Source organism: Nerophis lumbriciformis, linkage group LG06 (assembly GCF_033978685.3).
Source record: "Nerophis lumbriciformis linkage group LG06, RoL_Nlum_v2.1, whole genome shotgun sequence".
NCBI lineage: Eukaryota > Metazoa > Chordata > Actinopteri > Syngnathiformes > Syngnathidae > Nerophis > Nerophis lumbriciformis.
The window spans coordinates 20,908,059-20,934,261 of NC_084553.2; the positions used below are offsets into that span (position 1 = coordinate 20,908,059).

A 26,203-nucleotide genomic window follows, 5' to 3' on the forward strand; every position below is an offset into this window, starting at 1 on the left:
TTTGTGGGGATTTGTGCTCTTAAAAAACAAAAACAAAAAATGCCACATGGATTTTTCTCATCGACTGATCTAACACTTTAGATTGGACTATAGAAATCCTTAGTCAAAGACATTTATATTATGTAGTGTCTATCTGTTGATTCTTTAGATTAGGTTGACAGTTAGTATCAAACTGTCAGCTGTCGTGCTCCCCATCACAAAATCACATAGACACTAACAGCTGTATAAGCCCACTCAAAAAGGCTTAATGACAAAGTCCATCTCATAGTGAGTCGCCTTCATTCCAGATGTACACACCGAATAAGAGAAACATGCGTAACTTCAAGTGGGAGAATAGGGCCCTTTTAGCACTATAACGTGCAAATGATTGATGTTACTTTAGGTTTGTGTGGATTTTGGGACATAACAAAAAGCTGTTCAGTGACAGGAGAATTCTGAAAGAGTGTAACAAAATCAAGCAAATCCCAATGTTCGCAACAATAATAACATTTGAAACTTTAAGAAAAGACATATCGTTGCAGCTTGATGCAGCTATTGTACTGCTGGTGTATCCTGAGCCATAGATCAATGTACAAATGTACCAGACAATGCACAGATTTTGGTGTTTGTGAGACCTTTTTATTGTTGAGATGATCCTGTTTTTTTTTTTTTGTAATATAAGCGCCATGTTCCTTGTTCCTTCCTCAAGATAAATATTGAAACAACATGTAATTACATTTAATATTTGTATGGGCTCGTCTGTTTGTTGTCACTTTTCATTGCAGACAACTGATATAAACAAGGTCCTGAACAGTATTTAACAAACTACTTCAAAATGAATGAATGAATGAATTTTGTAGAAAGTCACATGATGAAAAGTCTACTGCATAGAGAGAGCATCAGTATTCAAGGCAACATTATAAATATATAGCTTTATTTCCACCAATGAGGATATATGAAAGTGTACAGGATGCAGCAGTGACGTAAGCACAATAATAGACAGAAAACACAGAAAGAGCACTTACCCTGATCACCTCTGGGCAGGCGTAGTGCGGCGATCTGGAAACGAAGCACAGAGAGGATGATTCCGGAGACGACTCACAGTGATCCACTCAATTACACAATTTACTCACTCAGCCAGAAGAACACGGCAACCTTCTAAGGCACTCCTTTTTTCATCTTACATAACATTTTTATCAGTAACACAAGACCAAAGCCATTCTTGACAGACAAAAGTACAATTCTGTTGATTTGAGTGACAGTGGCCAAACATCCTTCTCTGAAAAAGAATGCACATTATAAAATACTTCTAATAATAAAAATACACATAATAAATGATATTAGTAATTTAAAAATGCATTTTTTTTTTTTTTACAAATGTACCTAATTAGCGGCATGATGAGTGCCAAACTGTTTTGTCTTTAACCACTGTTTTAGTGGGTTTTTTAAAGGTTGGGTAGTGGTCACAGTTTCTAATATGAGATGGTAGTGTGTTCCATGCCTGTGTGCCTCTGATAGAAACAACGATTTGAATAAATGTTGTCCTACCTTGCTGTATGTTACAATCATCCCTAGTTAATGCTGTAGTATAGAGCTAATTCAAAACTTTAAAACAATACATACATCCAAAAACATCTGATCCCAGTCTGTAAAACATTATGCTTGCTAAGATAATTACAATAATAAAAGTGAATATGTTTTATTTTCGGATTATAAATCGCACCGGAGTATAAATCGCACCGGAGTATAAACCGCACCGGCCGAAAATGCATAATAAAGAAGGAAAAAAAACATATATAAGTCGCACTAGAGTATTAGTCGCATTTTTTAGCCTGCAATTAGCTTTTTCAGTTTTCTTCATTTCAGTAAGAGTAGCCTCCGCTTTTCGCCAGTCCCTTACAAATTTCTCACTTACTCCAAACTTTCTTTCTGCTGCTCAATTGCTGTTTTCTGCTGCATATTTCACTACTTCCAGCTTGAAATCTGCAGTATATAATTTCCTTTTCCGTGCCATTTTTGTTCAGCCCTTCTCAGTTTTTATAAGTTACCGCCCATGTTGAAATTATCAATTTTCATAGGTACGGAAGTAGTAGCAAGTAGCATCTTTTTTTCCACAATGCACTTCTGCCATGACCCTCCCCCACCAAATATTTATTGGTTGACATGTGTGTGTGTGTGACGATTGCTGATATACGCCTAATCTCTTACGTGAATGAGATAAATAATATTATTTGATATTTTACGGTAATGTGTTAATAATTTCACACATAAGTCGCTCCAGAGTATAAGTCGCACCCCTGGCCAAACTATGAAAAAAACTGGGATTTATAATCCGAAAAATACGGTAGGTTTTAAATGGGACCTACTGTGCAAAACCAATTTTTCTTACCCATTGGTATAATTTTGTGTGTGTTTGGGATCTGCGTAAGTCCCAAAAAATTGAAATTAAAACATGGAGGCATTGCAGAGATATTTATAAAAATATTGCCTTCCTTCATACTTCCTCCAAACGATCTGTTTGGAATTTGCCCCAATTGAGAAGTTTTTCCCAATTGCCACATCGACGGATATCTCCATACAGTATATGGTAAAAATGTACCCCAAGTGCTTTGCGTGAGCCCGCCATTGTAGTCCAACGCTGTAGTCAATATGCTCCTTTTTTATCTGTCCTCTGGTTGTAGGGCAGACTGGCTCGTACATGCACATGCATCCTCCGCTGTTGCCATTTCTAATACAAAGTAGTGTATATTTCAAACGTATATCTGTCAGTAGATATCTGTTTGTAAGCGCAAGAGACTTATGTAACGTTTATATCGCGCCAAATATGTCTCTGTGTGTGGACCATGTCTTGGGGTACAAACGCTTTTATTCTTTTACTTCTCATGCTGCTTGAATCATTCATGTCGTACCTTGTGCTGGTTAGAGCTGTGTGAGCCTGTCTTAAAGATCAGAAACCACTTAAATGTGTCCAAACTCTCACAGTCTTGCTGTATAGCTTCAGGTTGCGAGACAACAACTGAGCTAGCATTTTAGCAAGTTAGCCTGGGGCTTGTGGCCCCTTCAGTTCAACGATTTTATCAACATGGGGGCTTTGTTCCGCAGCAAGTCTTTAATTGTGACAAGACCAAAAATAACGCCACAACAAACCTTTGTTATAGCAAAAGAGAAGGCACAAGCCAATGAAGGATCACCTCATATTGCTATTTTGTGTTAATACCAGCGGTGACAAAGTGAAGCCACTGCTTGTTTGTCACTCCGAAGCTCCCAAAGAGTTCAACAATGTCACAACTACTCCCAGACATCAGGTAAAATTATTTTCCTGTTTTTTGGTTTCGGATTGCACTTATGTGTGTGTGTGCTGACATTTAAGCTTGTTGTAATGTTGTGTTGTTGAGCTAAATAAATTGTCCTCCGTCTTCCCTGTCCAGAATCTGCGCATTTTGTTCTCAAAGGAGTGCTGTTTCTCCCTGAGGTGCAGGTAGACAGGTGAGTCTTGGCCTGAAGAGTTTGCTCGTCTATTCTGTGGCATGCGTCGGCTTAGTGGCTGTTTTGTTTCCCCAATAGATGAATCAGTGCATTCATCATTACACTAGATAGCATACACCAGATTGTTTTTGTGGGTGTGGGTTGTCCAGTCTTCAGGATGCACTATCCTTGCCCAGGCACACCCTCTTGGTTTTTTGGAGTATAAATATTTGGGGTTTAGGCACCAGCCGCTGGACTAGATCTGACCAATCTAAGTCCATGAACACGATCTGATGAAGCCTACACGGGTGAGTGGCGAAACGTCTTCCAAGACAAACCAAGCAGTCCAGTTGCTATCGATTGAATGCCCTGAGATGACAATGACCTGGATGAATGAGAACCTTCATAGACATGTTTACAATGATTCTTATGGGGAACACTGTTTTACCATATAAACTTTTAGGTTGGCGAACCATGTTGAATAACCTAAATCGAGTTTCCACTGTATTTCCATTGTATGTTTGCCAAATCGCTTCTATTAAAAGTACGGTAATCTAATGTAAATGACTGTTGTAATTAGATTATTTAAGTGATATAGTCAGGTTTTGTGATATTGGTGTGTCCACAGTGTGCACATCTCATGTGTACGTCTCATGTGCCCACGTGGTCCAAAGAATGCTCAGGGATTTTGCGTAATGTGTAATGAAAAATTAGACACGAAACATTGTCCGAGACTACAGGGAGTTTCTCTTAAAAAAGACAAGGTGTTTAGTAATAATGAATATCCATTGTTTCTGGAATATTCACTCTTTCATAATGTTGATTCTTAGTCATTTTTGCACAAATAAATTCCTTATTTGAATGAAATGTATCCTGTGTTTGTAAGATATAAGTAAACTGTCATTGATAGGAAGTACATGAGAGCAGAATGCAATTAAAGTAAATGAAGCAAGAAAAAACGTGTAAGTCTTTGCAAAACTTGGTTACATTTTAGATTAACTGTAACTCTAAAAAAGAGATTAACATGAGCTTTTTAAAAAACTACCACTTTAGTGTTAATTTCCATTTCCAACATATGTAATCTATAATAAGTTTGATTGCTTTTAAAATGTGCCATTTCTGCTGGAATTGTTTAAACATTTAGAAAATGCACAAAAACTTTTTTTCCCCCAGGGATTTGAAATACTCACCCACAGCTGGTCTCCAGCAGACTTTCCCCGACCTGCAGAGACGCCATGCCAAAGTCTGCTATCCTGATATTGTTCTTCTCATCTAACAACAAATTCTCTGGCTTCAAGTCTCGGTGGCTACAGAACAGCACAACAGGAGAGAACAACAGTTAAAAAGTGACTTAAGTCAGAGTAATGCGTTAATGACTACCCACCGCTGCTTATGATTATAACAGTACAACAAATTATGTGAAAAACATCAATACAGTATTTGTTTTCCAATTTGTGTTATAATCATATCCTTTCTGAGGTCAAGGTTACAAAAAACACATTGACAACAAATTCAAAAAGTCACAAGCTGATTCAATGTTATTGAAAAAATTAAGCTTAAAAACAATGCTGACCTTTGCCTCAACTTTCTTAAAAATGATTTTCAGACATTTTAGGCTTCGACAATCACTACAAATAGGGAAATCCTGGAGGGACTACTTATTGGGTTCCATTGGGAATCTCTTTCATTCCAAACTTAAATTCTGCTTTTAAAATATCTGTATTTGTGTGGGCACAGCCTAAAATGTTGTATGTTTATACTATATTGAAGTTTGAGTGGGGTTGTACGGTATAACGGTACTAATAAAGTACTAATTAATAAAAAACGATACTATAATGCCTTTGAAATTTCCTGGTGATTTTTCTTCATCGACATGCTGCCGTGCGCCTGTAACGTACAGAGCCGAGAAGCCTGATGTTGAGTGTGTCAAAATGTGCACACAGCCCATACAAGCAGAAACAGTGTGGAGAAGAAGAATGACAAAAAACAGCAATTCTACTGATTAATAAAGAGGGCGCGTGAAGCGCAATATGGAGGTATGTGGACTTCAAAACTATTGATAAAAGTAACGCTTTAAACATGGACGCGTCGCGCTGCAAGCATTGTTATAAAACATGACTCGCTCAAGGTGGCAATACACTATTACCACCTTTGTTTCAAACTTGGATAAACAATTTAATAACAAAAAATCAGATCTATACATTTAGTTTAATAAGCGGCAGGTAATGTAGTTAACAGCTCCCCTGTTGTGCACATATAGATATTAGAGGCGCACACAGCTGGTTGGCTTGTTGCCTAGTATTAGCGCAGTCAAAACCGCCCATGTAGCGTAGACTAATGCAAGTGAAATGACTGAATTTTGTTCAAATGTCCTACAACCTGTGTTTTATCTTTAACAATGTGTGTTTTACCTGCTACATGTCTTATCTGTAGTATCTACTAATGATTGTATTAGTCTTAAAGCACAGACCAAGAGCGGCAACCATAAATCATGAGGCATTTAATACAATGTCAGTAAAGCTTTCTATTCTCAGCTAATCCTAGATTATGGCAGGCTATACGTGTAATACATACACTTGTAAATTGGTCTTTGAGTGTAATAAGAAAAGCCCAATGTTATTTTTTAAATTGTTGTTTGAATGCAATAGGAAACATATGTTTAATGTATCATAAGATTTTCTGTTTAAATGAAGCCAGTATGACATTTTCTTGTGGTCCCCTTTATTGGTGTCGAAATACATTTCGGTAGTGGTACCAAAATATTGGTATACAGGACAACCCAGGTATTAAAGGAGTGAATGCTGAATTCAACAAACCATATGGAGTGGCTATGGCAGAAGTCCAGGGCTGAGATGATCTGTCGGAAGAATTTCCGTGCTTCTTTTGGCGTTAGTCGGCCCTTCTTCACTAGGTAGTCAAAAAGTTCCCCACCAGATACATGTTCTAGCACCAGGTACCTGTGCAACAGACACTTCTCTTCATTAAATACACTTTTACACTTGTAGGTAAACACTGCTGATTATTTATTATATATCATTTTGCTATTCAAAAATGCTAAACATAGGAGTTATGAAGCATGTTATTAAATGCAGGAAACACAAGGGTAGGATTAAATAAAAGCTTCTTCCAACTCCTTTTCAGACATGTTGAAGTGTGACCCTTTGATGTTTCTAGCGTAAATTGTTATGCATGTTCTAAAAATAGAGCATTAGCGTTACCATTAAAGATTTGGTAGAATATAACTCCAATTGTAGAAAATGTAATATTCCTGTTTAGGTTACACCAGAGAAACTGAAAGAAATCCACAATAAGAATGACGTTTGTGATACGTCAGCAAGAGTTGCCGTGACAAAAATGCAAGACAATACTTTTGTCTGTAAAACTTAGTTGGCAGTTCCAAAGTGCGTGCTCAGAAAAAGCAAAAGCGATTTCGGTAAAATGGCCCGAACTAAGCAACTAAATAATCATACATTAATTCATGTTAAAGGGTAATCATACATGTCAGTATTGGAAATACTCCTTCATTTAAAGTACATCATTCACTCACATAACAGCTTTGAGTCCACAAATTAAATTCAAGTGTTAACGTTAAAGTAGGAACTGCATTAATAAAATCATATTATAAACTACCAGTGTTGGGACTAACGCGTTACTTTCGGCGGTAAATAGTAATCTAACGCGTTATTTTTTATATTCAGTAACTCAGTTATCGTTACTACATGATGCGTTACTGCGTTATTTTACGAAATTTTTTATGTAGTATCGGCTAGAAACTGAGAAGATCTGAGTGTGTTTTATTGGAGCACTGCAGAAGAGGCGACGGAGAAGAGGCGCGCTCTTTCTGTGTGTATGTGTGTGTGTGGGAGGGGACGTGTCTGTGTTTACTAACAAGACGTCATGGTGAAGCCCGAAGCCGAGTTTCTTAACATGGAGGTATTCTCACTACTTTTCTATTGTCGACCACAAAGAAAAGAACATTTTAGTTAAATGTAAGTTGTGTCTTGGATCAAAGATCGTATCCTAGCAATTAAAATCTGCTGAAACAGCTACAAAAGCAACATTCTTCGACAAAGCTAGTAAAGAGAGACACACTTCACCTCCTAAGCAACAGCGGCTGGATTTTAACGAGGTACTGCTAGCCAGGACAACATTGATAGAGCCATTGCAGCACCGAAGGTACACACACTCTGTCCATTCTCTTACATGCTCTTTTATTCTAGACTTCTAGAGTGTTTGATTATCACATCGCTCTAAATGTATAGACTATAACGTTCACAAACATAAAGAGGGATGCTAGTGGGCCAGGCCAATCTTTCCTTATCTCTAAACTAAAACTGGGGAAATGTGTAGAGTGTTCTGGGCTTCTGACATGATTTTATTTCAGAATTCCTTGAGAGAAAAAAACGCCTGGTTAGGCTTTGTGTATGTAGTGTGTGCCTTCCTTGGTTTACAGCTATGTTGTTATTATGTTGTTTGTTACTTATGTATGTTATGTTGCAGCTATTTAAAATAGTTTTGTCAATTTGTTCTGGCCTGAAACAAATTGGCCCTTTGAAACATATCTTTGTCTTTGTGTGTTGTATGTAGACCACATTGCTTAGCAGAGTTAGCAAATGCATGTCAAGTTGATCAACAGATTGTATTATTCTCCAGTGCAATAACAGTACTGAAATGAAGGCTAAAAGGGCATTAAAGGGGGCCTAAAAATATATATATATATAAATATATTTATATATAAGTAACTAAATAGTTACTTTTCACAGTAACGCATTACTTTTTGGTGTAAGTAAATGAGTTAGTAACTGAGTTACTTTTGAAATAAAGTAACTAGTAACTGTAACTAGTTACTGGTTTTCAGTAACTAACCCAACACTGTAAACTACAATTATATGTAAGGCAAGAAAATTCTCATCCGTGCATATTTAAGGCACTTTATAGTTCCTGTCAATTCATTAGTCGTAGCATTAGCAGTGATCCTTGTTAGCTCTTTTTATCACATGCTGGTTCATTCGCAGGTTAGCGGATCTGCTTGAACTGTCACAGCTATTTAAACAGCAATAATGCTTGCATGTGATGTGGAAATGTTTTTCTGTTTTCATTCACCATCATCAACCATCCTCACAACATAAAAAAGCAATGACTACCTGGTTCATCCGATTCAATATCAGCACAAAAAAAACAAGTATGGGATTATGTGGGCTTGCATGGAAAATCTTTGATTGAAGTCCAAGCAGTCCAGCAGCATGTTTACTTGTGCAAAGCTACACAGCCAGTTAACAGCTAAGGGTCCTCTAAGAAGAACACAAGGTTGTTTTTTTCTCATATTTTAGTCAAGTAATTTAAAAATGTTAAAAATGGTCGGCTGTAGGCTACAAGGAGCTCACAGCTACACAATAGTTAAGCACACAATAATGATAAATGATAAATGGGTTATACTTGTATAGCGCTTTTCTACCTTCAAGGTACTCAAAGCGCTTTGACAGTATTTCCACATCCACCCATTCACACACACATTCACACACTGATGGCGGGAGCTGCCATGCAAGGCGCTAACCAGCAGCCATCAGGAGCAAGGGTGAAGTGTCTTGCTCATATTCAATTATAGTTGCATATTGCCTACAGAACCTGCCTCATGAGCTTACCTTAATGACTTACTTTAGCCACTTGGTGTTGCCAAAAACATCTACAACTCCACCTCAACTTAAAGACAGCATAAGATTGTTGCAGACTGTTAATAGCAGATAGGTTAGTGTTTCATACCTACCACTATTGTCTGTTTGACTAATTTCACTTATCAAAGCTTTTTTAAATATTCTACAGTACAGAAGTATACAAAGAAGTATGATTACTGCCGATATTGTATCGGATCAATATCTGTATCAGGCAATATTTAATGCTCCAATATTGGTATTTTATCGCCAATGAAAAAGTTGTACATGCACCACATCCATGTCAACAATAGCATGTTTTATTAAACGTCTAGTTTTGGCCCCCTTATGATTTATTGCAACCATTCTGGATGTAATGGAAATATATATATCTAATCATTTTTAAAAATAACAATTTCGTACAAATGTTAAGAGGACAGTGGCACTCTTTAAAGGAGAGAAAGTACATTTCGCCCAGCTGACCTGGAAACGCCTCGGGATCCCCCGGGAAGAGCTAGTCAAAGTAGCAGGGGTGAAGAAAGTTTGGGGTTCTCTGCTTAGGCTGCTGCCCCCGCGACCCAACTTCGGATAAGCTGAAGAAGAAGATGGACGGATGGATGCGCTAGAATACTTTCAACTTTTGTTTAGAATCAGCTACTTTTGCGACAGCTGAGGCATCTCTCTTCTCATTCATTTGTGGTAGCGTCACAGTACATTAACCAGTGTTGAAACTGAGCATCCTTGACTTCAATGGGGGTGCACAGAGTGGGTTGTTCCACTGCAGCAAAACTAAACTGTCATTTAGTTTAGGTGTCTGTCCCGCCCACAGACACCGAGCGTCTCTGGAAGGGAATGAGAAGTAGGCTTGGCCTCAGAGCTTCAGCGTGATGATTGGATGATCTGTTTGAGGCTGAATCCCTTTTTGATTGACAGCAAAATGAGCAAATCAGCAATCTTGAAATATAAACCACTGCCAGAGAATATTATAACTTTCTGTTGTTCCGTGTTGATAAGGAGAATTTTACAATCCTTTCAGTGAAGTTTTCTTTGTAAAATCTAGCATCTTTATATATTTAATCTGTTATTGGAGACTGTATTCTTTTTTAGAGCTTTGCTGAGAAATGACATCCCCCTATTTGAAAGACTTGCGGCCGCTACTGGTTTCCAATTAGGCCAGGAAATAAGATGCTAGATTTGACGTTCTTAATAAAGAAAAAGTCACTAAAAGGATTTGAGAGCACTCGAGAACAGTGGTCTTAAACTCGGAACCGTGAATAAAGAAAACTGTCATCAGCATAAATTATGATCCCCACATCATTGCCGATGGAAGGTAGGTCATTGATCTACAAACTGAAGAGCAGTGGCCCCAAAAAAGACCCATGAGGTACCCCTGTGGTACAGGAACTGAGGGGCAAAGTTGTGTCATTTATTCTTACGCACTGGGAGCGATCTGCTAGGTAAGATTGAAACCAACAGAATAGATAGTATTTGCGGAGATATTCCATCCATCCATCCATTTTCTACCGCGTGTCCCTTTTGGGGTCGCGGGGGTTGCTGGAGCCTATCTCAGCTGCATTTAGTAATTTTGTCAGCAATACTGACTGGTTAACTGTGTCAAAAGCCTTACGTAGATCCAGGAAAACGTTCCCAACGACCCCTTCCCTGTCCAGGCTGGATTTGATCACCTCTTGGAAGTAACAGCATGCTGTGTCAGTGCAGTGTTTGGATTGGAAACCAAACGGGGCGTAACAAATTTCCTTTTACCAAGGTGCTGTTTGGCAACTATTTTTTTAATATATTTCTAAACAGCAGGAAGTATAGTGATAGGTCTATAGTTCTTAAAGTGCTTTCTGTTTCTACCCTCCATCTCCATTTTCTACCGCTTCTCCCTTACAGCAGTGTCCCCAACTGCGGACCGGTCAACGCTTGAAACCGGGGGGGTGGGGTTATGGTATTTTTATTTATACATTTTTTTTTGTCATAAAGAAATACAATCATGTGTGCTTACAGACTATATCCTTGCAGACTGTATTGATCTATATTGATATATAATGTAGGAACCAGAAATATTAATAACAGAAAGAAACAACCCTTTTGTGTGAATGAGTGTGAATGAGTGTAAATGGGGGAGGGAGGTTTTTCGGGTTGGTGCACTAATTGTAAGTGTATCTTGTGTTTTTTATGTTGATTTAATAAAAAATAAAATATTTATTTATTTATTTATTTTTTTTCTTGTGCGGCCCAGTACCAATTGATCCACGGACCGGTACCGGGCCGCGGCCCGGTGGTTGGGGACCACTGCCTTACAGGGTCGCGGGGGTGCTGGAGCCTATCTCAGCTGCACATGGGCGGAAGGCGGGGTACACCCTGGAAAAGTCGCCACCTCATCAGAGGGCCAACACAGATAGACAGACAACATTCACACTCACATTCACACACTAGGGCCAATTTAGTGTTGCCAATCAACCTATCCCCAGGTGCATGTCTTTGGAGATGGAAGGAAGCCGGAGTACCTGGAGGGAACCCACGCAGTCACGGGGAGAACATACAAACTCCACACAGAAAGATCCAAGCCCAGGATCGAACCCAGGACCTTCGTATTGTGAGGCACACGTACTAACCCCTCCTCCACCGTGCTGCCCCCTTTCTGTTTCCTAATTTGAAAATGGGTTTTATAATTGTGGCTTTGAGGGGGGATGGGAATACACAGTCTTTTAACGACTGGTTATTTATGTACGTGATTGGTCTTGCAAAAATCTCTTTGTATTTCTTTAGTAGTGAATTAGTGAATTATATTTATATGGCCTTCCGTCCGATTGTAGCTGAGATAGGCTCCAGCGCCCCCCGCGACCCCAAAGGGAATAAGCGGTAGAAAATGGATGGATGGATATTTATATGGTGCTTTTTCTCGAGTGACTCAAAGCGCTTTACAAAGTGAAACCCAATATCTAAGTTACATTTAAACCAGTGTGGGTGGCACTGGGAGCAGGTGGGTAAAGTGTCTTGCCCAAGGACACAAGGGCAGTGACTAGGATGGTGGAAGGAAGCAGGGATCGAACCTGGAACCCTCAGTTGCTGGCACGGCCACCCTACCTACCGAGCTATACCGCCCCTAGTAAGAGCGGATCAAGTCCTCATGAGTCTTTGACTTCTGAGTTTGAGAGTGAGGATATCATTTTATTGACCTTGCCTTAACTCACACTTTCCATATTCATCAGAGTGGGTTGTAGTCCTCCTGTGAGACCCCAGGCCATAGTCCCAGCACATTATGTTAAAAGCAGTTCTATGTTCGAGGGTTTAATCAGTTCCGAAATTGAGGTTACAACGTAGTCTTTGAACATGTTTGCAACCAATAAGCTGTCATTTACAGTGTACCAGGTGTCAGTGTTCCGCTATTGCAGGAGACTATGGTAAATTCAATGGGTCCATTTCCAGTCCGATCACTCCCAGACAGACTGTCAATACCCTTCCATGTCATTTTACTATTCCCTTTAGCCTATTTTATTATTTTGAAGAAAAGGTCTGCTTTTGCTTGCTGTTTCTCAGGCTTTTGAAGAATAACTGTCAGTCACCAACACTGGCTTGAGATATTTTTAAGACAACATCTCTGTCCTTCATTAAAAGCCATAACCTCTCACTAAGCCATGGTAAGGTTTTTTTTTTACTTTTACACTTTTGCATTTGTGTTTTGGTGAATTCTGAGTGATTGCATTTTTAAGAACACTACCAGCCCGCTCACAGTCCTGGCTAAAAACTAAATTATTATGGACTGTCTTTTTTATTTCAGTGTCCAAAAGCCCCATGTCACGCCTCGGGATAAATTATATGTAGGCACTCTCTCTATTTTGGTTTCTATAACGGTATCTTAAAGGAGTTTCCTTGAGACCAGTGATAAATTATGGCCGGACTTGTTTTTAAATTATACTTTTTTTTTAACACGGTCTGATTTATTTGTAAATATCAAGTCTTACAGTGTTTTTGTGGAGCTTGTTATTCTGGTCGGATCCTTTATCAATTGGGTTAGGTTCAACTGTTTGGCTAAATAAATGCCTTAGCTTATTAGGTCAACATCACCCATAAAAATAGTTTCCTTGTTGCTGTGGGCTTTGAGTACATCTTTCAACGTGTGAAGAAAATACATCCTTCTCATTAGGTGGCTGATATAAAACAACAACATTAAAAGACATTTCTGGAGATTTCTGTGACTCCCACACATTCCAAGTCATTTTGGGGAAGAGTGATCTGCTTGCATTGGATGTTCCTTTTAACATTTAATAACACACAACCTCTTTTTTTTTAAATTAAATACATTGTAATTCTGAATGGTGTAACACCTGCTCTGCTATTTTTTAGTCAACATTGTTTCTAAGAGCCCTAAATAAACAAGATTTCCATCCATCCCTTTTCTACCGCTTGTCCCTCTCTGGGTCGTGAAGGGTGCTGGAGCCTATCTCAGCTGCACTCGGGAGGAAGGCACCCTGGACAAGTCGCCACCTTATCACAGGGCCAACACAGATAGACAGACAACATTCACACTCACATTCACACACTAGGGCCAATTTAGTGTTGCCAATCAACCTATCCCCAGGTGCATGTTTTTGGAGGTGGGAGGAAGCCGGAGCACCCGGAGCATACTTGCCAACCCTCCTGGATTTTCCGGGAGACTCCCGAAATTCAGCGCCTCTCCCGAAAACCTCCCGGGACAAATTTTCTCCCGAAAAACTCCCGAAATTCAGGCGGACCTGAGTGACGTGTTGACAACACACAACAACAGTGTCTACCGTAAAGCAGTTCGTCTGCCGTAAACAGCAATGTTGTGACACTTTTAAACAGGACAATACTGCCATCTACTGTACATGCATATGTGACCCACCCATAATGTGTCACATTTTTGTGTTGATTCATTTATTTTTATTTTGTGGTTTGAATTCGTTTTTGGAGCTGTCATTACACATTTATCAATATTCACATTGGTCAGTAGGGGGCAGTAGGGCGTTTCTTCCCAATTGAATGCTATCACCTGCAGACCGGAAGTGTCTTGTCATTCTGATGAGCGCGACCAGTCTGTGAACAATTAAAACGTCCTGTGTGCTTTTTCCTCCTGTATAACAGGTTCGTTTTGGTGAATCAACTCACTGAATAATATCCATGTGATCTTTATAAGTTTAAGTACACTTTCTGATGGTGGAGCCTAACTCTAAAGTGTTTGTGAGTTGTAGTTTGTAAATGAACACTGAAATTCAAGTATTTATTTTATGTATATATATATATATATATATATAGCTAGAATTCACTGAAAGTCAAGTATTTCTTATATATATATATATATATATCTTAACCACGCCCCCAACCACGATCCCCGCCCCACCCCCGACCACGCCCCCGCCCCCACCCCCCACCTCCCGAAATCGGAGGTCTCAAGGTTGGCAAGTATGACCCGGAGGGAACCCACGCAGTCACGGGGAGAACATGCAAACTCCACACAGAAAGACCCCGAGCCCGGGGATCAAACCCAGGACTTTTGTATTGTGAGGCACCAGCACAAACCCCTGTTGCACCGTACTGCCTAATAAACAAGATTTGAATCCATTTGAAGCAATAGTTTTTTCAGTTTTTTGTTTTAGATGGAATGCTTCTGATATTGATGTGTCCAACAAACAAAACCCCCATTTGGTTTAGCTTCAGGGTCCCAGAGAATGTTCGCATAATTAGAGTTTGTAGGAGCTTAGTTTGCAGTTGTCTGTTACCTTAGTGGCAGTAGGCAGTGAGTGTATGTAGACTTTATATCATACAGTCAGCATATAACACCACAAGTTACACAAAGACTTGCGAAATAGAATAATTTGTGTTGTCCTGCATTTTGTACTTACAGGTATTTCTTGTTTTCGTAGACGTCGTGCAGCTTTAAAACATGAGGATGCTCTATGAGCTTCAAAATGGCAATCTCTCGTTCCACCTAGACAAACACAGTAAGAAGAAAATCAGTTGATGAAAACACAGTGATTCACAGTAGCACTTCTCACGAAATCCAACTGCAAAATAAAATATACCATTTGATTAATTATATATAGGGCCTGATCCCCTGCTAAATTGCATGTGCAAAGTTTACTATTGTACTATTAATGGCTGTGTTGCGTGTTCCAATCCAATGCAATCCCTTTCATTTCAACCCTCTTGTTTTCACGTTTTTTTTATTTTTTTATTTTAATTTTTTGCCTTTTGGTTGGGGATTCTTTGGGACTGTGTGACAAGGGGTGGCACTTTTGTAACTTCTGCGGTGCTTTTTTGTGAACTTCTGGATCTGCCTCCCGGGAGCCTTTTGGCCATGGATACCAGCTGCTGGGTCTCTGCCACACCAGAGTCCGTTTGGAGAGACTGGAGGAGATGTGGAGGAAGAGACAGGGCTGTGGAGCTGGCGCTGAGCGCCGAGAAGGACAAGCTTCACAGTGTCTTGGCTGAATGAGCAGGTATCGGACACTTCGGTCTCCTGAGACGCATCCTCGCTCATCCATGCAGACTGGACACTGGCCTAGAGTTGATGGGCGGCCGAGGGTGGAGTCGACTCTCTTGGTTGCTTTGTTGGGTCTGCTCCTGTCTCTGGCCATGATCCCCCCACCCCAGCAGACGATGGCGTGGAACACCGCAGAGGACACCACAGTGTATATGTTATTTTGTTTTTTTTAGTTGTTTTACTTTTGTGGCTGTGTGTAGAAGTGGCTGGTTGCATCAGCTCTGCTCTTTTAATGTCTTTAATGTCCTTTTTGTTCTTTGATGTTTGATGTTTCCCTCTTACACACATGTTTTTGTGTGCTATGGCTAAGAGGTTTTTTTTCTTTTCTTCCTTGGCCTCAGTCTGGACCCCCCCTCTCCAGGGGCCCAGGCATAGACTGAATATTAATTTTTTTCTCCCCCCCTTTCTCCCTGTTTCTCACCATTTTTGTAAGGGGCGCCGGAAGTTGGCAGACCCGTCAGCGATCCTGTTCTGTCTCCCTGTAATGTTTGTCTGATCTTGAATGGGATTGTGCTGAAAATGTTAATTTTCCCCTCGGGGATTAATAAAGTATTTCTGATTCTGATTCTGATTTATATAGCACTATTAACAACAAAATGCTTACCAGAGTGCTGCACATAAAAAGTAATCAAATTACAAGCAGTGCTTTGAAACAAGTAAAAAACAAAATAAAAAAACTAGAATAAAACAACAAAAGACACAGAGGACCACAAGACTCACGCCGATTTAAAAGCCAGAGAATAAAAGTGGGTTTTAAGACGAGACTTAAAACATTCAACAGTGGGGGCCATTCTGAGATGAGGGGGCAGAACGTTCCAAAGTTTAGGGCCAACAACAGAGAAGGCCCTCTCTCAATTAAGCCTCGTTTTAGGCCCCACAAGTTGGAACTGGAGCCCCGTTTTAGGCCCCACAAGTTGGAACTGGTGTCAACGGGAGCTAGTTAAATTAGGTTTTTGCATGTACTACGCAGCTTTCACCACACACTCATTTCCTGCACATTCATGTTATATATATATATATAAAAAAAATTATATATATATATATATATATATATATATATATATATATATATATATATATATATATATATATATATATTTATATATATACCGTATTTTTCGGAGTATAAGTCGCACTGGAGTATAAGTCGCACCTGCCGAAAATGCATAATAAAGAAGGAAAAAAACATATATAAATCGCACTGGAGCTCGGCCAAACTATGAAAAAAACTGCGACTTATAGTCCGAAAAATACGGTATATATATATATATATATATATGTTTTTTTTGGTTTGTTTTTTGGTACACCTATATCTATTTATCTATCTATCTATCTATCTATCTATCTATCTATCTATCTATCTATCTATCTATCTATCTATCTATCTATATAAATACACATGTATATATATATGCTGCATACATATATATATATATAGAGAGAGGGAGAGAGAGAGAGAGAGGGAGAGAGATAAATAAAGATATATAGATGTGTATATCTTTATATTTATACCTTTATATCTTTACATTATATCGTTCTATGCTCTATATTTCAGTTGTTGCTGCTTATTGTACACTGTACTTTGTTGAGAATCTTTCAAGTTCCTAGAGATTTTTCCAATCTTTGTAGTGTATTTCCTTAATTAAAAATGACTAACAAAAACCCTAGCATCTTTTCTGTTGTTATTGGAGACTGTACTTATGTTGAGAAAGTCTTTACTTCTGTCCCTTGATGTCAGGGATGAACAGCGTGAGCCACAGTGAGCCTGACATCACACCTGCTTTGCGCTGCTGCTCCAGACTTTTCTATCCTTCATATTTGTACATTGCACATTTCGTCCGCATGTAAATATTAAAGTGCGTCCACATCGCAGCCAATCTCCAGACAATACCGTGCATATTGCTTACGTCATCACAACATCCTGTTTCGGCAGCACTATTCAAAGCACTATTTTTTTGGTGGTGGAATTTTCATTGCATCACTTGTCAATAGTGCGTCAATATCAATAATAGGCTATCCATTCATACTGTAACGACCTGCTGGTGTTAATGTTTATGTTCACGTGTTATTGATGTTATGTGCTATTGGCGGAGAATGAGGAAGTGTTGTTGTGTGTCTGGGAGTGCACGGAGACGGACATGTGTGCACGGCAGGGAATATGTGTTGGAATTGGACCTGTTGTTAGCATAAGATAGATAATAAAAGTTAAAAAGAGTGTTGTACTTTGTGTGATGTCTTCTGGAAGCTACAATACATTACATTACTTTAATTCATTTTCATGTAAAGAAAAAAATGCACATTTTTCAAGTGGCAGCTTTTATTTTGCTGTGGCGGGCAGCCACAAACAATTACCCAGGAACGGCCCCTGTATATATGAAAAAGCAAACATCATAATAAAAAAAAATAAAAAAACATCAGCAGACACCAAAACGCATCAATTGAATGTGTTTTAATCATCCCCTAAGTCATCTAGCAGCTATAAAATTATATTGCTGAATACACAATACGTCTAAGATTTTGACAACCCTATGTTGACAAGCATACATAAGACGGCGCTTCAGTGTGATCACCGTCTTTCTCTCAGCCATTTCTGTGCAACTGTCAGTTTGCATGTCCATTCTAGACGTACTAAATAAAGACGCAATATCGCTCTGGCAATATGATTTTAGTCTTGATAAATCACACTGCATGTGCGAAATAATTAGATCTGCATTTTCCATCCCGGCTTTGTTGGCAAGGTGATGATCAGCACATATTCTGCATATTCCTGACGACAAGACACACTATGGATGGATAGAATGGAAAACTCGGTTTTGCACACTTCAGAAACGCAATCCTCTGCGCACAAATTCAGTAGATCAGCTTTGCGTTTGCTATCAAGCTTGCACATGTTTTAATACACGCAAACCTTCAGCCCACAGAGTGTCTGTCAGAGTTGATGCTCACATTGAATTTAATTTAATTTATAAATAGCCTACAATTTTTATTGTTAAATACCTTTAGTATTTTAAGATAAAAGCGGTCTGTCAGCTTTTTGCTAGGCTTTAATTTTCTTGCATAAATTTAAGTTACAAGCCTCCCCACCGCTGGTGAGCGTAGTAAATGTCAAGTAAATGCTGTAACATCTGCCCCAAAACATACGATCTTCCCCACTAGCTTACACTTACAAATTGACATAACTTTGATTTCCAACCAAACGAGTGTGAAGGACAGTGTTAAGAATTACAAGCGGATGATTTTAATTGAATTGAAGAAATAATCAATATCTTGTATGACTGTGTGGCCGACATGGCAAGGCAGTTCAAGTGTAGCAATGCTTGTCGGCAGGCTCAGCACCATACTGAAGCAGAAGGAGACAGCTTTTGTGCCAGCAAAAACAGCAGACTTTTATCCATGAAAATATGGAGAAGCTGCTGATGGTGTGTGTGACGGAGAAGCACCTTGAACTAAACACTTTAGAAGTCTGCTCTCCCAAGTATAAACGACAAGCGCTCAGAACGGCACTTCTCGTGTGAGACTTGCACCATTAAAGAGCAGGCCAGGCACAATGAAGGTGAACTGACGCTGTACCGACAGAGGCTAATATCCAACCACCAGTGTTGGGTTAGTTACTGAAAACCAGTAACTAGTTAGTTACTAGTTACTTTATTTCAAAATAACTCAGTTACTAACTCAGTTACTTACACCAAAAAGTAATGCGTTACTGTGAAAAGTAACTATTTAGTTACTTTTTTTTCTCTTTTTTTTTAAGGCTCCCATTAATGCCCTTTTCGCCTTCATTTCAGTACTGTTATTGCACTGGAGAATAATACAATCTGTTGATCAACTTGAAATGCATTTGCATCACTGAACTCTGCTAAGCCATGTGGTCTACATACAACACACAAAGACAAAGATATGTTTCAAAGGGCCAACTTATTTTGGGCCAGAACAAATTGACAAAACTATTTTAAATAGTTGCAACAAAACATACATAAGCAACAAACCGCATAACAACATGGCACAACATAGCTGTAAACCTGGCTTCACCCAAGGAAGGCACACATGACATGATTATATGTCATGTCACTATATACAGCACACATACTGCTATACACACGCCTAACCAGGCGTTTGTTTTCTCTCAAGGAATTGTGAAAAAAATCATGTCTTCAGTGAAGCCCAGAACACTCTACGCATTTCCCCAGTTTTAGTTTAGAGAAAAGGAAAGATTGGCCTGGCCCACTAGGATTAGAGTGATGTGATAATCAAACACTCTAGAAGTCTAGAATGTAAGAGTATATAAGAGAATTGACAGAGTGTGTGTACCTTCAGTGCTGAATGATGAGCAGAGGCAGCGTTTGGAGTGTCTTCTTTAGCTCGCTTTCCATGTTAATGTACTCACTGTCCACTGTGTACAGGAACTTGGAAAATGTTTTTGTGCCATTTGCCGTTTGACGCCCGCTATCATGCTAATTAGCTGCCTGACAGCGGGTGACTCCACTGTAGAAATAGCCTGCATGTATTCTAGCACATACGCTGCAATGGCTCTATCAATGTTGTCCTGGCTAGCAGTCCCTCCGTTAAAATCCTTAGGTGAAGTGTGTCTCTCTATACTAGCTTAGGCGAAGCATGTTGCTTTTGTAGCTGTTTCAGCAGATTTGAATTGCTGTTTTGGGCAGTAGATGGGATCTTTAATCCAAGACACAATTTACATTTAACTAAAATGTTCTTTTCTTTGTGCTCGACAAAAGAAAAGTAGTGAGAATATCTCCATGTTAAGAAACTCGGCTTCGGCTCCGTCATGATGTCTTGTTAGTAAACACAGACACACACCCCCGCCCCGCGCCCCACACACACGCACACAGTACGCCGCAGTTCTCCAATAAAACATACTCAGATCTTCTCAGTTTCTAGCCGATACTATATAAAAAATAACGTAAAATAACGCAGTAACGCATCATGTAGTAATGGTAACTGAGTTACTCAATATAAAAAATAACACGTTAGACGACTAGTTACCGCCGAAAATAACGGCGTTACAGTAACGCGCTACTTTGTCCCAACACTACCAACCACCAACGTGAAACCAACTTCACCGCAGACCTGGCTGAAGTAACTTCTCTGGTGACAGCAGTACAAGGCCTGTTAACTTAGCCCGGGGGTGGACGACGAAGAGGCTAAAGATGGTGTAATCAAACATGTATTACAGCAGCATTTTCTAATGAATGATTCCCCTAAATAGATTTCAGAAAAGGCTTCCAAAGAATAATTCAAACTTTAGACAGACGCTGTGCCATTTTATTCCGTAATTGCTTCAGTCAAGTGGCTGTCCCTGTAATGTGCACTGAATGTAGGGGACAAGTGGAAGCTGAATTTAGACAATTTCACCACAACTCGGGATGTCACAGTATGAACATTTCTTATCACGGTTATTGTGACCAAAATGATCACGGTTATCATTATTATTGCTGTATTTTTAAATGTGCTCAAAATGTTCAAAAACGACTTATACGGAAATATTTTAACCAGGTTTTATTTTTTTTAAAAAGCACAAATAACACAAAAAATGTATGTATGTACATGTACGTCAAGTTTAAAATTGAATGTGTATATAAAAGCCACACAAGCATTATAAACAAAGTAATATGGCAGAAAAAAACAACACCATACATAAATAAAAATAAATGTGAAAATTGTGGAAGACGACAACTTACGTAACGTAACTGCACTTTTTGTCCGGACAGATACAAATAGTGTTCATGTATGAGATCTAGTCTTACATATAGGACTGTACGATTATGGCCAAAATAATAATTACAATTATTTCTATCAGTATTGAAATCATGATTATTAATCACGATTATTCATTATGTTTGGTAAAACAGTGTTGGGGTGTGAACGTGACGCCATGATGTAATTTGTAATATCTATGGCGCTTTTCTACCTTCAAGGTACTCAAAGCACTTTGACACTATTTCCACATTCACACACACATACACTGATGGCAGGAGCTGCCATGCAAGGCCTTAACTCCAACCCATCAGGAGCAAGGGTGAAGTGTCTTGCTCAGGGACACAACGGACGTGACTAGGAAGCCGGGGATCGAACCAGGAACCCTCAGGTTGCTGGCACGGCCACTCTTCCAACCAAGCCAAAGTTTACCGATTCAATGTTGTCAACAAAAGTAGCACAGTTTAGTTAAACATATGCCTTTGCTAAACGGACAGCCACAGCTTGCATGACATCTAACATCTGTGAAGACCAAGTTCTGCAAGAAGATGTCATTCCATATCACCACAGCTGATTTGTCGTACAATACCTGGGGGAGGCACAATTAGAGAAAGGATATACCAACTGTACTACACAAACAAGAGCATAAAGATGCAACTACAGACTAAATGTTAATTTATTTTGCTTCCTTGAGAACGTTGGACGTCTGTAAGTAATTGAAACGAGCTGGGGTCGCACTGTAACAAAAAAAAAGAGATCAGCATTGTCATCTGAAAAAACTGTTTAAACTAAAGAAGAGTAAATGGTGCACTATGTTAAGTTGTTTGTGAGTACATTTTCAATTAGTAACTGTATCTTGTTTGCAAGATTATTGTAAACGGCAAAGACTTTCAAAATATGCACTTAATTTCTATTGTACTTATTTTCACTAAGTTTTGAGCAAATTAATGCTTTCCAGTTCAGTAAAACATTTAAAAAACGCTCCTGTATGACATTCTGACAATGAGATATTGGTGCATTTTCTTCAGCAAATGTTATTTATGCAAGCAAATAATAACCTGTGATTAATCATGATTAATCACAGGTTTAGAGTATGATTATTCTGATTATATACGTACATATAAGTATATATATATATATATATATATATATATATATATATATATATACATATATAGTTATTTATGTATATATATATATATACATACATACCTATATATGTATATTTATATATGTATATATGTGTATGTTTACATACTTATATACATAATACATATATGCATATATACATCAATCCATCCATTTTCTAACGCTTGTCCCTTTCGGGGTCGCGGGGGGTGCTGGAGCCTATCTCAGCTGCATTCGGTATATATGCACCGTCGTATTTTTCGGAGTATAAGTCGCTCCGGAGTATAAGTCGCACCGGCTGACAATGCGTAATAAAGAAGAAAAAAACATATAAAAGTCGCACTGGAGTATAAGTCGCATTTTTTGGGGAAATGTATTTGATAAAACCCAACACCAAGAATAGACATTTGAAAGGCAATTTAAAATAAATAAAGAATAGTGAACAAGACGCTGAATAAGTGTATGTTATATGACGCATAAATAACCAACTGAGAACATGCCTGGTATGTTAACGTAACATATTATGGTAAGAGTCATTCAAATAACTATAACATATAGAACATGCTATACGTTTACCAAACAATCTGTCACTCTTAATCGCTAAATCCGATGAAATCTTATATGTCTAGTCTCTTACGTGAATGAGCTAAATAATATTATTTGATATTTTACGCTAATGTGTTAATAATTTTCACACATAAGTGAAAACTGCGACTTATAGTCCAAACTATGAAAAAAACTGCGACTTATAGTCCAAAAAATACGGTATATATATATATATATATATATATATATATATATATATATATATATATATATACGATGCGATGCAGATGGAAGCGTTGCATTGTTAAAAGCAAAATTAAACGTATCATGTCAGAACAATGTCATGTGTTTATTTTTAAAATAGACACATACACAACAGGTGGTTCCTGTAGTAATTGTTAGCAAATAGTAGAACCATCAACTTCAAAATATTGCAATCCATAAACTTAAAGACAATAACATAATATGTGTGAGTTAATAAATGTAAACTATGATTAGAACTGTAAATAACAATTTTTTTCTGTTGATTCTTAGTTGAGTTGTATTTTTCTTTGTTCTACATTGTTAAATGTTCGAGTATCAAACTTGATCAAAAGACTGAGGGGTTGTGATAGTCACAAACGAATCAAAGCCATTGAATCTCTCCTCAAAATGAACAATAGGTTTGTTTTTATTTTAAGCGTGACAGTTATTAAACATTTACATCTCAACCAAGGCAGAAACAGCAGCAGCTTTGCACAAAGTGGATGTGGGTCTCCTCTCTGCTTTGACCAGAATGGAATGCACTTCATTGTTATTGCAATTAAAAATACAACAAAATGTGTTTTCAGTACAGCTTGTCTAAAAGCAGACATTCAACAGACAGGGGACCACCTGTGAGGAAAAGCTCACAGAAGCACCGCTTGTTCATTAAAGACACTAGAGTGTTACGCCCTTTCATGTCTCCAAACAGACCAAAAGAGTTTCTAAATGTGTTACTAGTCGCTTTTGAGAAAGAAAGTCACTTAAAATACTTGGGAAGATACAAAATTTAGCGAGAAAGTCACCAAGTTGACACCACTGCGCTGAGGTTTGTGTGAAAAAAAAAAGATGCAAACACCCGCCTTAGGTTGCTTCTGTTTGGTTTACACTGCGTGGTGCCTTCCGTGGTTGGCTAGATTTTGGAACAAAAATGTATAGATTGGTCTGTGATTCTTGGTTATTTTCGGTAAGTCAATCAGAATTTTTTATTATTTTTTTTATATTGAATTACATTTATATAGCACTTTTTCTCAAGTGACTCAAAGCGCTTTACATTGTGAAACCCAATATCTAAGTTACATTTAAACCAATGTGGGTGGCACTGGGAGCAGGTGGGTAAAGTGTCTTGCCCAAGGACCAGTGTTGGGACTAACGCGTTACAAAGTAACGCGTTACTGTAACGCCGTTAGTTTCGGCGGTAACTAGTAATCTAACGCGTTATTTTTTTATATTTAGTAACTCAGTTACCGTTACTACATGATGCGTTACTGCGTTATTTTACGTTACTTTTTATGTAGTATAAAGTGTGTTTTATCGGAGCGCTGCTCTGTCATCGTTCTGATTCTTCTTGTGTCACAAGCCGGAGAAGAGAGAGAGACATGCGCTCTGTGTGGGTGTGTCTGAGTGTGAGTGTGGGGAGCGAGGGGGGCGGGGGGGGGCGTGTCTGATCATGGCGGAGCCAGAAGTCGAGTTTGCTAACATGGAGATATTTTCACTACTTTTCTTTTGTCGAGCACAAAGAAAATAACATTTTAGTTAAATGTAAATTGTGCTTTGGATCAAAGATGCCATCTACTGCCCAAAACAGCAATTCAAATCTGCTGAAACAAGCTACATAGCAACATGCTTCGACGAAGCTAGTAAAGAGAGACAGAGACTCTGATGCCACTTCACCTCCACCACCACCACCATTCACCGCTGAAGGTACACACTCTGTCAATCAATGTTCCCTCTAATTGTTCATGTGTGAGCAAATGCAAAAAGTCCCTGAGCATTGAGTGGAGTCCATGTGAGCAACTTTAGACGTGCACACTGTGGCTACACCAGCAGCACACCTGTCCCAAACCTCACTAAATAACAACTTACATCTCCATCCATCCATCCATTTTCTACCGCTTGTCCCTTTCGGGGTCGCTGGAGCCTATCTCAGCTGCATTCGGGCGGAAGGCAGGGTACACCCTGGACAAGTCCCCACCTCATCACAGGGCCAACACAGATAGACAGACAACATTCTCATATTATTATAATCAAATGACAGCAGTCATTTCCATTTCTAATATAAGTGTTTAGGCCCACTTATAATGACAATAACAAAAAATATTGTTTTTCATGAACTGTGTACTTGTATTGTTTGTCTGGGTGGAGGTCCTGCTTTGGAAATAATTTGTACCCCTTTCAGACATTGCATTTAGTTCCCATTAAAACATTCACATGTTGCACAATGAGATGTAAGCAGGGGATCATGTGTACATTCCTGCAACTTCCTGTTTGTAAAAAATATATTTTTATTAGTATTTATTTAATATACTAACAGCATTTAATGATTAATATTTATAAATTAAGATTCCTAATAAATGACACTAGAATAAGCACACATTTGATTGGTAAATCATAGTGTAACGACCTGGAATGACACTTTATGTGTGGTGTTGGAGTTGTCCGACTTTTTGTGTGGCTGTAAACGCATCACTGGCTAAGTGCCATGTGTGCAAGTGTTGGCGCATGTGAGAGAGCGAGCGGCTGCTGTTGATATAACAAAGTTGCTTTTGGTCTGGTTTGTACTGCAGAAAATGACCAGTTTTGCTAGATATAATTTTTTTTACTAATGTTTTGGTGATGTGTTTATGGCCGACAGTAAAGAGTTTTGCTCAGTAAAGTGATGGATGGAATTCATGTCCTCAAAGCGTCTCGACAGACGTTACAATATTTGAACAATGATGACGAAAACGGTTTTCTCTGTCGTGTCCGTGTCGTGTCGAAAATTGTTATGCGCTTATTTTTTTATTTGATTTTGTGCATGGCATAGATTTGCCGTGCGCAGAGGACGCTTGAGCAGTGCGCAATTGCACATGCGCGCTCCTGAGAGGGAACGTTGCTGTCAATTCTCTTATATACTCTTTCATTCTAGACTTCTAGAGTGTTTGATTATCACATCACTCTAAATGTATAGACTATAAAGTTCACAAACATAAAG

General features: G+C 38.7%; 1 protein-coding gene across 7 annotated transcripts in view; it reads right to left on the reverse strand.

Annotated features, from left to right (window-relative positions):
• Positions 1–26,203, reverse strand: part of LOC133608567 (serine/threonine-protein kinase BRSK2-like) — a 217,136-nt gene that overhangs the window by 85,758 nt on the left and 105,175 nt on the right. For 6 of the 7 annotated variants that reach the window (XM_072913351.1, XM_061963882.2, XM_061963879.2 and 3 more), the window contains exons 3-6: positions 14,963–15,048; positions 6,261–6,401; positions 4,635–4,751; positions 1,005–1,038 (exon numbers count right to left, since the gene is read on the reverse strand). In XM_072913351.1, coding sequence (XP_072769452.1) covers positions 1,005–1,038; positions 4,635–4,751; positions 6,261–6,401; positions 14,963–15,048 — 378 coding nt within the window. The other variant, XM_061963883.2, reaches the window with a different exon arrangement.